Below are 13,008 nucleotides of genomic sequence, written 5' to 3'. Positions count from 1 at the left end.
AGCTTAATGAGGCCAGAAGTCAGGCTAAAGAGAATTTAAAGACAGCAAGAGGAGGGGGAAGTAGAGCTGACAGCTTTCTCAAGGGATTTAACCAGAAAAAGGAGAAGAGATATAAACCAATACACAGGGATGGTAGCACAAAGTAAGAGGTTTTCTAGGAAGGGGGAGGCATGGGTGTGTTTGTAGGCAGCAAGGAAACAGCCAGTCAATAATGAGAGTTCGATGATAGCAGAGATAGACTACTGAGAAGATGGGATCAGTGGGATCAAAAGTGTATGTAGATGGCTTTTTCTTGGCAAGCAGGTTGACTTCTTCATGTGAGACAGTGGTGAAACAGAAAGTGGGGGAAGGTAGCTGAGTGATGTGACTTCAGGAGGAGTTGAAAAAAAGAAGTTCTTAGTGAATGGCCTCAATTTTCTCAGCAACACATGAGGCAAGGTGAGAAGGCAGAAGAAAGAGATTTCATGAGAGGCCGGAAGAGGGATAAAAAAGGTTTGGAACAGTCATTGTAGTGAATATGACAGTGAATCAATTAGGAAGGTTGGGTCTTCGCAATTAAGTGTTGTTTAATATTAAATAAAACTAGTTCACCAAGGCGTGAAAGAAGGTAAGTGTAATCAGTGTAAAAGTCATGGCCTGGGAAAGAACTGAGGGATGGAGTGAATAAAGGTAGCAAAGGGATGAAGAACAGGTTAGAGGTAAGAAAGCAGAGGGAAAGAATGAATGATAAAAGATTATAATCACTAGCGTTCTCGAGGTTCCCAGAACAAAACACTCCATCTCTCACCTCCAGGCATTTTCTCAGGCTATCTCTAATGCCTGTAATCTACTCTCTTCTCAATTCCACCTCCTAGCTTCCCTGGCCTCCTTAAAGTCCCAACTAAAATCCCACCTTCTACAGAAAGCCTTTCCCAATCTCTCTTAATTCTGGAGCCTTCCTTCTGCTGATTATCTCCTATTTATCCTATATATAGTTTGTTTGTACACATTTGTTTGCATGTTGTCTCCCCAATTTGATTGTGCGCTTCTTGAGGGAAGAATTGGTTTTTGCCTTTTTCTGTATCTCTGGCCCTTAGCACAGAACCTGGCAACACAGCAGGCACTTCATAAGTGCCAAGAGATTGACTGACAAATTAATTTCAGAATTCATGAACAGGGAAAATGGAACACTTGCTGGTGATGGCAAAATCAAGGGTATAACTATTACTATGTTGACTAAGATTAAGTGGAGAAGCAGGTTATGGGAACTGAGTAAATTGAGTAAGTAGGAAACTAGGACGTTTGAGGAAATTATCTATTTATTGAAGTCCTCTAGTGTAAGGGCAAGAGTTGGGGTGGAAAAACTGTGAGCCCGGCACTGAACTCACTGAGGAAGGAAGGAGAATATTCTGGGGCAGTAGATAATAGCTACCAAAATCTTGACTAGGTGATAAATTTGGATTGAATGAACACCAAAAAACGGTACAGCAGTTTACTGAGATGTGATTACAATACTCTAAAAAAAAAAGGCATCCATAATAGTTCCCAACTAATGATTACAGACACTGAAAAGAGAATTTACATAGGAGATTTTATCAGAAAGTTGTATAGCCAGAAAAGGTGGGCATGTCATAAGGCAAGAATGAGAGAACTGTCAGCCCAAGCGCTCCCCCTCCCATCCAAACAACGTCAAGAGTACTAGACGAAAGCCCTTAACATGCTGGACAGACCTCCTGTGGAGAATTGATGGAAGGACATGGACTGGATTCACAGAAGATGAAATGGCATGGATGGGCTGCAATCTGTACTTTATATCAGTGAGGTACTTAAATCAGTGAGACCCCAGGTCCATAAAGTCAATCGGAAAGCATATACTGTGTTTCTGCTGTATGCCAGGTACCGTGCAAGCACTCAGGACACAAAGACCATAAGGCAGTATAGAGTAGGAGAATGAGCACTGGAGATGTGACTCTGCACATTTACTAGCCAAGTGACCTTGGATAAGTCACTTCGGTTTTATGGGCTTCAGCTTCCTTGTCTATAAAATTGGAGAAGGAACACACTCAGCACACTGACTAAGATCATAAAATATCTCAAATCAGTGTTGGAAAGACAGACACATTAATACACTTTCGGTGAGCTGAAAACTGATCCAACCATTCTGGATACAATTTGTATTTATGCAACGACAACAAAAAAGTGATTAAAACGTCAACAGCTTTTTGACCCGGAGATCTCATGGCAGGGATATCGATAATGACATCGAAAACAGAAAGGTTCATCATATACATCAAAATAATTACAGACTTTTTTGTGGAAGCAAAGAGCAAGAAACAAAGTAGATGTCTATCAACTGGAGAATGGTTAAACACATTGTGGTATAGGAATGCAACAGAATATAAATTGTGTCATAAGAAACTATGAACATGAAGAAATCAGGGAACAAAAGAGATCCATGAATTGATGCAGGGTAAAATAAGCAACAATGGAAACCAAATGAAAACAATGTGCACCATAATTACAATGTAAACAAAAACCGCCAGTAATTAGAATGACAAAGAAGTTTGGGCCCAGAAAAGTAGAGGAAATGTACCTCCCTCCCTTAGTCGTAAAGATGGAGGGCTATAAGTGTGAAATAATTCACAAACTATCAGACAGTTAATGTGTTGCTTGATTTTGTTGAAATGCTTTTTTTCTTTTCTTTTAATTTTCATAATATAACATAAGAAATGAATAATGATGAAAAAGAGATATTCAGAAATAAATGATATAAAAGGTATCAATACAAATACCATAAAGTAAAAAATAAAAAACTGAAGGAAGAGGGAATTAAGTCCTGACTAGATCATCTAATAAGTTCCTTCCAATTCTAACATTCTGATTTCAAGGAGAAAATTGAACGAGTGTAATAGATGGATGGCAGCAACTCTGACACAATGAAACATGAAAGAAGAGATTGAAAAAAAATACTTCATTAATCAATCAACCAGCAATTAGTCGACTAGCATTTATTAAGTGTCTACTATGTGCCAGGCACTGTGCTATGCGCTAGATACATTAAAAAAAGGCAAAAAACAGTCATTGCTCTTAAGGAGCTCAAAGTATAATGAGGAAGACAACATGAAAATAACTACAAGCAAATAAGATACATGCATTATAAGGGAGGGAGGGGAGGCCCCCCTCAGGGATGAAGTCTCAGAGGGAAGGCACTAACATCAAGGAGGACTGGAAAAGACTTCTTGCACAAAGTGGGACTTTAGTTGAGACTTTGAGGAAGCCAAGGAAGTCAGGAGGATGAGAGGAGGGCGGAGAGTTTCAGGAATGGAGACAACCAATAAAAATGTAGAAGTTAAAAGACAGAATGTTTAAGGAACAAAAGGAGACCAGTGTTAATGGATCAAAGAGTACATGGAGGGGAATAAGATGTAAGAAGACTGGAAAAGCAGGGGGAATGGGGGTGAGGAACAGGTTAGAAAGGACTTTAAAAGCCAGAGGATTTTATATTTGATTCTAGAGCTAAGAGGGAGCAACCGTGAGTTTACAGAATTGGGAGGGAGAGGAAGAGATGGGGAGAATGACGTGGTCAGACCTATGTTTTAAGAAGATCAATCTGACAGCTGAGTGGAGGATGGATGGATTAGAGATGTGGCAAAGTGAATGTTTTCAATGGAATGTTTTCCTAATAGGTCTATCATTCCCACACACATGCATCTCTACTATTATCAATGCTAGTTTCATATATACAAAATAGCAGAAAATTTTAATTTTTGCTCAAAAGGATTCACCATCTACTTTTATATTTGTATAACACTTAGAAGATAGATATTTCTACTATTATATGTAACGAGCTCTAATGTCAAAGTAGATTAAAAATGAGTTTTTAATCAGACTTTGCTTTTATCCTAAGGACTTTTGAAGCTCTTAAATTATTAGCTCTTAGGTTCTCTCTATGGCTAAGAACAAAATTATTTTAATATAAACCACCTATTGGTTCATACAAACATTTTAAGACCTGTAAATTGGTGCTATAAAAATTTCATAAGTCTGTCTCCGAATACACCAGAATTTAAACAATTACACTAAGCTACCCACGCACTAAACAAATTGTTCATAAGTGACTCTAGAATTATAAAACTGGAAAGAATCTTAAAAGTCTTCTAATCTAACTTCTGCTCCAACCAGGAATTCACTCATTGATTAGAGGTAGGTTACATTGTGGAAAGAACATTGCACTGGGGGTTAGAACACCTAACCCTGTTGATTATTACCCTTAGATGAGTCACTTCATCTCTCTGAGCCTCAATTTCCTCCTCTACAATGTGGGAGAGGGAGGCACACAGATGGTTCAATTAGATGATCTCTCAGGTTCCTTCAAACTCTAAATCTATGATCCTACGAATGTGTAAGAACTTAAGGTGTACAGGGAGCACTGTCCTGGGTACTGGGGAAAATACAAAGTTGTTATAAGAGAGAATCCCTGCCCTCCTAGTGTACTTACAGTCTAGCAGGGAGAAAAGATACCATCAGAGATAAAAAGAGCTTATAAATAAAGTGCTAGGAAAGGTTAGACAAGAAAGAGCATTATCAAACAGCTCCAGATCATGCCCCTTCCATTCCAGCCTTCATCTCCACCTACTTCTCATTGAAAACTTGGACTTGGCCCTAAGAACCCCCATGGGCTGAAAGAGATGAGGTTTCACCTTATCTTGTCCTGAACCAAGCCTCCACCTCATTTCCAGGCCACTAGCTCCAAATCCATGACCTTTCACCTCTCTCCTTTTCCAGATCATCCTTATGTGCAGTCTTTACCCACTGGAATGTAAACTCCTTTGGAATACAGAATGACTTATATTGGCTTGATTGTATTTGGATCCCCAGAGTTCAGCATAGTGATGGACACAAGTAAGTTCTTAATAAATTATCTATCTACGCATCAGAAAGAAATCTTATAAATGGATTTTACAAATAAATCACACACAGATAGCAATAATTTCCTCACCTAACATGCTACAAAATTCTTTTGCCATCCAATTCTTAATAAACTGAAGGCCTCCACTTGATTTCTCACAAAATGTTCTAGACCATTACTAACATGACTTCAGTCAATCAACAAGTAGTTATTAAGTACCTAATAAGTACCAGGAACTAAGGATATAAATGCACAGAATAAAACAACCACTACTCTCAATGAGCTTACATTCTAACAAAAGTACCTATAAAGACATTCACAGCATAAATATTAAGTGAATAAATACAAAAAACACAAACCTACTTATATGTGTGTGTGTGTGTGTGTGTGTGTGTGTGTGTATAAACGCACAAAGTAGGTAAGTACAAGTTGGTATCACAAGAGGGAAGGCACTAGTAATTGGGGGGAATCAGAAAAGGCTTCATGCAGAAGATGGTGACCAAAATATATCTTAAAGGAAAAGAAGTAGTACTCTATAAAGCAGAGGTAAGGAGAAAGTGTATTCTGAGTATAGGGTGCTACTCAGTACAAAGACTCAGGAAACAAAGATAGTGTGCTGTGAGTGAGAAATAAAGCAGGACAATTTGGCTGGATCACAGGGTATGAGAAGAAGAAATAACGCCCAATGAGTCTGGAAAGGTAGGTTGGGGTTAGGTTGTATGGGGCTTCCAAAGTTAAACAGAGTTTATATTTCATTCTAGGGAAAAAAGAAAGCCAATGGAGATGAATAGGGTACTCATGGTCAGATTTGTGTTAAAGGAAAATTACTTTGGCAGCAGTATGTAGGATGGACTACAGCAGTGAGAGACTTGAAGCAGGAAAACCGATTAGGAGGGTGATGCAACAATCTATATGAGAAGTGATGAGGGCTTGAACTAAGTTGTAGCTAAGCTGTCTGAGTGGAGAGAAAGGTCAATGGAAGGGACCCTGTCAAAGTGGAAAATGCAAGATTTGGCAAATGATTGGTTTTGTGGGCTAAAGGCCAATAAGGAACTGAGAACAAAATTAAAATTAAGAACCTAAGGTACTGGAAAGATGGTGACACCTTCAGCAAAAATTGGGAAGTCTGGAAGAAATGACAAGGGAGAAAAAGAATGAGTTCAGTTTTAAAAATATCTCTAGGACATCCAGTTTGAAATGTCCAATAAATAACTAGTGATTGAGGATTAAAGCTTGAGGCAGAGACTGAGGGTGGATATTGAGATCTGGGAATATTCTGCTTAGAGATGAGTGTTAACATGCTGGGAAGTAATCAGGATATCAAGAGAGAGAGCTAGATAAAGAAAAGAGGACTCAGTTAACATCCAGAGTTACCGTCCGCTATGCAAATGAGAAGGCTGCAAAAGAGACTACATATTCTCAAACAGAGAATCATGAAAATACAGAGAAGAGAATATGCAGAAGACTATCAACATAATCAAATGAAGCCAAAAAAGCCAAAAAAGATTAGGATTGAGAAAAAAAGATTATTAGATTTGACAATTAAGAAATTACTGGTATCTTCAGAGAAAGCAGTTTTATTTGAAGGATGAGGTCAAAAGCCAGATTAAAAAGGGTTGAGGAGAATGGGGAAAGGAAGTAGAGGCATTGAGTATAGACCAGAGTTGTCACACTAACCCAAATAAGATTAAAATGTAATTGGGAAATGTTTAACAAAATGATTAAAAATACAATATGACACAGATAATGTTAATTTGTGGTTTTCTAAGTCAATATGCTGGCAGCAAGTTCCATTTGAGCTGGACACAACTGGTATAGACAATTCTGTCAAGGAATTTGGTTGAGAAAAGGAGATACAGAAAATGACAGCTTGAGGAGAGACTAAGGGGTTTTTTAGTAAAGGTTGTTTTTTTGTTTTTGTTTTAGTTTTTTAAAGGATAGGGAACACATCCCTTTTTGAAGGAAGGAGGAAATGAATCAGTTGATAGGGACAGATTGAAGATTCAAGAAAAAGTGGGAATGGTCACAACACAATCTGAGGAAGAAAATGGGAAGAGGAAAGTTCCCATCAATTGCAGAATGGCTGAACAAATTATAGCCTAAGAATGTAATTTAATACTATTGGGGTACAGACAGTTCCAGATAAACCTGGAAAGATTTGTATGAAATGATACAGTGATATGAGTACAACTAGGAAAACAATTTATACAATAACAACAATACTGGAATAATAATAATAAATAATAATAATAAAAATAACATTTACATAAATAGCACTTTATGGTTTCAAAGTAAATATGTTATCTCATTCGATCCTTCCACAACCCTGGGAGGTAGGTACTATTGTTATCCCCATTTTACTGATAAGGAAACTGAGGCTGTAAGAGGTTAAGTGATTTGCCCAGGGTCACACTGCTAATAAATATTTGAGGAAGGACTTGACCTCAGGTCTTCCTGGGTCCAACTACAGCCCTCTTACTCTTTCACAACCTAGCTGCCTCCAAACAAATTTGAAAGGCCTAAGAATCCTAAACCATGACCTAAAATTAACCATGATTCCAGAGGACTGATAATGAAACATGTTGGCCACTTTATAACAGAATGGTGATGGACTTAGGGTACAAAGTGATATATATCATTTTTGGACATGGCCAAGGCTGGACTTTGTTTTGCTTAACTATATATTACAAGAGGTTTTTCTCTTTTTTCCCCCTCAACAATGGATGGAGATAGGTGAAATGTAAAGAAAATAGATTTCTGTTCATTGAAAAACATAAAATTTAATTTTTAAAGAGGATTATGAGAGAGGAAAGAATCAAGTATATATGTAGAGGGGTTAGGAGTGGCAAGAAAAAGAGCCATGTCTTTGTCAGACCTGGGGAAAAGAGAAAAGTATGAGATGATATCAAAGGATTTTGAGGTGAAAAATATGAAAGATGAGCTCATGTTGAATGGTCTCATTTTTGTTTCAATAAAATTACAGATAAGGTCCTCAGCTGAGAAGGAGTTGTGTAGAGGAGGCCTCAAGAAGAAATAAAAGGTTTAGAATAGTTCCTGTGGGGAGTGAGATAGAGAATCAATTAAGGAAGAATAAAAAGACTGCCTTGCTTCAGTGAGGGCTCAGTTGATGCTGAATAACAAGAATTTGTAATGTATCCAACCAGGACAATTGTGGGTTCAGAAGCTTATAAGCAGGGGCAGAAGAGGCAGATGGTGGAAGTAATTCAAGGCTAAGGTTTGGAAAGCAGGGAGGAGTGACAGGATAAGGGGTGCAAGAGAAATGAGGCAACAGGCCTAGGAATTCAACCCTAAGCACCTATTTAGGCAATGGTCATAAAGATCCTGACTGCTATAGTATAAAAAACACTGCATTTCAAGTCAGAACACCTACTTTCAAATCTGCTACTTACTACCATATGGTGGAGGCAGTGTGGTACAGTAGAAAGGCATCAGAGGACTTGCGTTTGATTCTCAGTATAGTCACTTACTACCTACATGACCTTAGGCACATTTCTTAAGCTCTCTATAGCTTCAATTTCCTCATCTGTAAAATGAGAAGGACAAACCAGTTGATGTGTAAGGTGCCTTTCTGCTTGAAATCCCTGTACATATACATAAAGAGCCTCTGTTTACTCATCTATGAGATGAAGAGATTGAACTAGATGATCTCTCCCCTGCAGCTAACTAGAATAAATCTGATTCCTCTTCCACAGGGCAGCCTTTCAAATATTTGAAGTCATCAATTATGTCCCTCCTAGTCTAGACTTCATCCTATAAGGGGGAGGTAAAAGCGAAGGAACAGAACTAAAGGTTTTTAAGCACAAGCAAAATATCTTTGAAAAAAAAACTAACAATGCCTCCTGGATTGGAGAGAGAGAATTTTGGAGACAGACACACCCATCAGGAGAGTATTATAAGTCTAAACATGATACACAGCATGAGGTGATGAGGATTTATGATGGTAGTAGTAGTGAAAACGTAAAGGGCATCTGGAAATGACTTAACAAAAGGAAGAATGAACATATCTGGTTAATAATCAAGAATAAAAGAGAAGAATCAAGAATGACAATAAAGTTTCAAGGCTGATAGTCTGGAAATGGTGGTTCCATTGACAGAAACAGTAAAGTGTGGGAAGGGAACTGGTTTGGGGAAGAAAAGAATGAGTTTGGTTTTAGACACGTTGAATTTAAGGTGATGGTAGGACATATGGACAATAATAGATATAGAACTGGATGTTCAAGCCCGGCATTCAAGAGAAACTTGGTCGGGCTCAGAGATGTATATTAGAAGTCTTGTTAGAGGCAACTTTCAAAAAAATTTTAATTATTATTTGTTTCACTGGGAGAAATTTGGGATTACAAGCAACTAATTAAAGATCTCATTGTTCCATTTTTCCCGCTTACATTTCCCAAAAATAAAAATTTAAGAGGACCACCACTAAGTTAGTCACAAGGTACTTATGTCGCCAGGGCAGGTGGGTAAACAGTGCCACTATATGAACCCACTGATAGATTTAGATAAAGGAAACATTTCATTTGTCTAAAACCTGTTTTCCTTTCCCTGACTCCTATCCTTTACCTTCAGTTTCCAAAATATTTATTGGAATTTGGTTAAGCCAAAGGTTTTCAGGAGGAAAGGTCAGATTAAGAAAAATGTTTTCACAACTATGGGCTTGGAGGGAGGAAGGGGAGAGAGAATCAGGCCCATGATTTCACTGACACATGCTCAGCAACTTATAGTGATAGAGAACTGCCTAGGACACTGAGAAGTTCAACTGCTTATCCTGAAGGAGCTAAAATTTGCATCTAAAAACGTATAACAGAGTTGCTCAATTTTTTGTACCCTTAACTCAACGGGATTTATACTACAAAGCAAAATTTAAATTATGTCGGTAAACAGAAAAATTACAACTGAGTTATGAATAACTTTCATAAGGAAAATAAGAAAAGAAAGAATTTTACTTCCTTGCTTTAGAAATCTCTGAAAAGGCTCTAAAATGATACTATTATCCTTGCCCACTTTAAGCATTTCTGTAGCACCTTGCACTTGAAAGAAGCATATAATTACTGCAAATATATCATTCCAATTTTACCAGTCTATGTGTTGTTCTCTCCATTCTATATTTTCAGCCAGTAATGAAAAGCAGAAAAGGACCACCACATTTCTAATACAATAAAATCTTCACTTAGATAGCAAAACAGAGCACTGATATGATGCAATCAACTTCAAGTGGGCTCTAAATACAGAAACTACTTTCTCTAAACAACTAATTATAAATGAGGACATTCACTCAATACCCTTTAACCTAATAACATAGAAGCTAAAAGTCCAAATCAAATTAGCCACTCCACAGCCATCAAAACTGACACTATATGGATGAATCCTCCAACTAAAACTTGCTCAAAGTAAACAAAATCCAACATGAGCCAAAAAATTGGAAAACAATCATATTCTAAGTACTTTTTCGCAAACAATACCACTCATCCACAAAAATATCTGGCATTTACTGGAACCAAAACCATAACTCTTCGTTCAGGAAAGAACTCTGCCCAAAGCAAGGGGCATCACTCTTGTGTGTAGCAGTGACAAGAATCAAAGAAGTCCTCTCAATTGTATTTCATTATAGCAGAGAAGTCCAATATCAGAATCGATTTTCCTAAATCTTCCCTTATTACTATTTCTCCCTCAAAAAAGTACACTGCTGGACTCTCAGGTGCTCACCTCTATCCAGCGGGCACCACCTCCAAAACAGGGCACCTGAGAGTCACACTACTCTTCTCAAATTTTCCCGAAAGCTTTTTCCTTCCCTTCAGGGTTCAGGTCAGCTACTGCTTGCTTCATGAAAACTTACCTCTTCAACAACCCAGTTACAGAGGATCATTCTTTCCTCAAATTTTCTTAGAACCTTTTGTCTCATTTCTCCTTCACTTTTATTATATTCTACCTTGTAGTAGATTTATTTGTGTACTTTCCTGATCTCCACAGATTTTCAGCTCCTTGGGGTCTGGGAAGTGTTGTTTTTGTACTCATTAATCATTGTACTCCCAGAGCCTAGCCTATAATTGGTACTTCATAAACTTCAAATTTAATCTGCAAGACAGACAAGACCTCTAAAGTTTTGCAGGCTTCTTTTCAGTTCCTGTACTTAATGAAACCTCCCCCCTTTTTCAATGGCGATGTTTTTCTACCCCAAAAATCAATGGCCACTGCCATTTCCTCTACTATATCCCCACAAATTACTCCCATACTCCTATTCCTATAGAAAATTGTACCTTTTATAAGTCCTTGAACCCACCTGAACCTAGGTCTGGGAAACCTGCAAAAGCCTCACTTTCCTCATGTGTAAAATGAGGGGCAGCAAGATGGCACAGTGGATAGACTATCAAGCTTGGCCTAGAGTCAAGAAGACTCATCTTCCTGAGTTCAAATCTGGCCTCAGACACTTCCCTGCTATGTGACCCTGGGCAAGTCACTTAACCCTGTTTGCCTCAGTTTCCTCATCTGTAAAATAAGCTAGAAAAGGAAATAGCAAACCACTTCAGTATCTTTGCCAAGAAAACTCTAAATGGGGGGAGGGCTGTGGAGAAGGGCACTGCAGAAACTATGGAACAACAAAATGAGAAGATTGGACGACATGGCCTCTGAGGTTACTTTCAACTCTAGATTGATGATCTGTGGATATAAAACCCACCCCTATTTTGTCTTCTCCAAGGTCTATCTCTGGAATCCTCACCTTTCCTAACACAAGACAATGAATGGCCTTATCTTCCCCCAACCCCAAACCCTACTTCCCAGTCCTATTCCTATGCACTGGGTGCCTCCACCCTTATTATAGCTACTACTGCAATCAATAGCCTTACCCAGTGATCTTCACCCCCTCACCTTCCAGCCACGGGGACCCATTCTCCCACCTGAGACATACAGGCCCCAATCTTGCTCGGGGAAGACTCTCTCCAGAGGCCCCCAGCTATGCAATCTGGCATCCCCTGCCTCAGCCCTCTTCCCCCCACCCCCTGGGCACCTTGCCCTGACATTTCTCCAGGGTTTGGGGGTTTCTGAAGGGCCTTCTCACCACGTCCCAGAGAAGCGGCCAAGGCCGGGAAGATTTCCCCCACGGCTGGCCCCCATCCAGCCAGTCCCCGGCCCTGGCAAGCCCCGAGCCCCAACACACGGGCGCAGTGTCCGTCCCCCAGGGTCGTTGTCACCGTGCCTCCCACAGCCTCCCACAGCGTCCGCGTCCCGGCGTGTCCCAGACGCTCGCTCACCTGAAGCGGCCCCCGCAGTGCTGGCACTGGTCGCCCACCCAGCCGGCCGGGCACACGCACTGGCCCGTGCCCGGGTTGCAGTAGCCGCCGTTCACGCAGGGCCGGTCGCATTCCTTGGCCTCGGCCGCGGCCGAACCCGACGCCGCGGCCCCCGGCGCCGCCGCCTCGGCCGCCCGGGGCAGGGGCAGCGGCAGCAGCAGCAGCAGCAGAAGCAGCGGCAGCAGCAGCGGCGGCGGCGCCGCCGGGGGCCGCAGGAGCGGTCGAGACCCCGGCCCCGGCGCAGGCCGCCCGCTCCTCGCCCTCGCCCTCCCTGTCACCACCACCACCACCGCCGCCGCCGCCGCCCGGCCCCGGCCCGGACCCCGGCACTGCGGCAGGGGCCTCCGCGTCCTCTCAGTGCTCGCTGCCGGCCCCTTCCTCTGCCTTCCCTCGGCGGCCGCCGACACCATCTTAGGGGGGCAGAGACGGCTTCCCCCTCTCGTCTCACACACAGACACACACACTCGCCCCGGACCCGCTTCGCCTTCTCCAGCACTGGACGAGACGGACGGTGGCCCGCTCGGTCAGAGCCGAGGGGGTGGGGGAAAGGAGGGAAAGGGGAGGAGAGGGGAGGGGAGGGAGAGAAGGGAGGGGCTAAGACAGGAGAAGGTTGGGGAAGGCGACTGGGGCGTGCGCAGTGGAGGTTCTAAGCGCCGCGGTAGGAGGGGCCGGCCGGAGCTCGGGCTTCCGCGTGGCCGGGGGCGTGGCGTCGGCGGAGGCGGCGGAGTCCTGGGGCTCCCTCGGGGGTCCCGCGCGCTCCTCTCGGTGTACCCCTGGCGCGAGCCCACTCCTTGTCCCCCTGCCCCCCGGGAGTCT

The 13,008-nt window shown here is 41.5% G+C and overlaps 1 protein-coding gene across 1 annotated transcript in view; it reads right to left on the bottom strand.

The window, feature by feature from the left end:
• Positions 1 to 12,746, bottom strand: part of ATRN (attractin) — a 215,992-nt gene extending 203,246 nt beyond the window's left edge. The window contains 1 exon segment of the mRNA XM_078148561.1: positions 12,154 to 12,746. Coding sequence (XP_078004687.1) covers positions 12,154 to 12,602 — 449 coding nt within the window. The 5' untranslated portion in view covers positions 12,603 to 12,746.
• Positions 12,747 to 13,008: the final 262 nt, after the last annotated feature.

This window comes from Phascolarctos cinereus, unplaced genomic scaffold (genome assembly GCF_003287225.1).
Source record: "Phascolarctos cinereus isolate Bilbo 61053 unplaced genomic scaffold, phaCin_HiC Scaffold_9;HRSCAF=440, whole genome shotgun sequence".
NCBI lineage: Eukaryota > Metazoa > Chordata > Mammalia > Diprotodontia > Phascolarctidae > Phascolarctos > Phascolarctos cinereus.
This window is presented reverse-complemented; position numbering and strand designations above follow the sequence as displayed.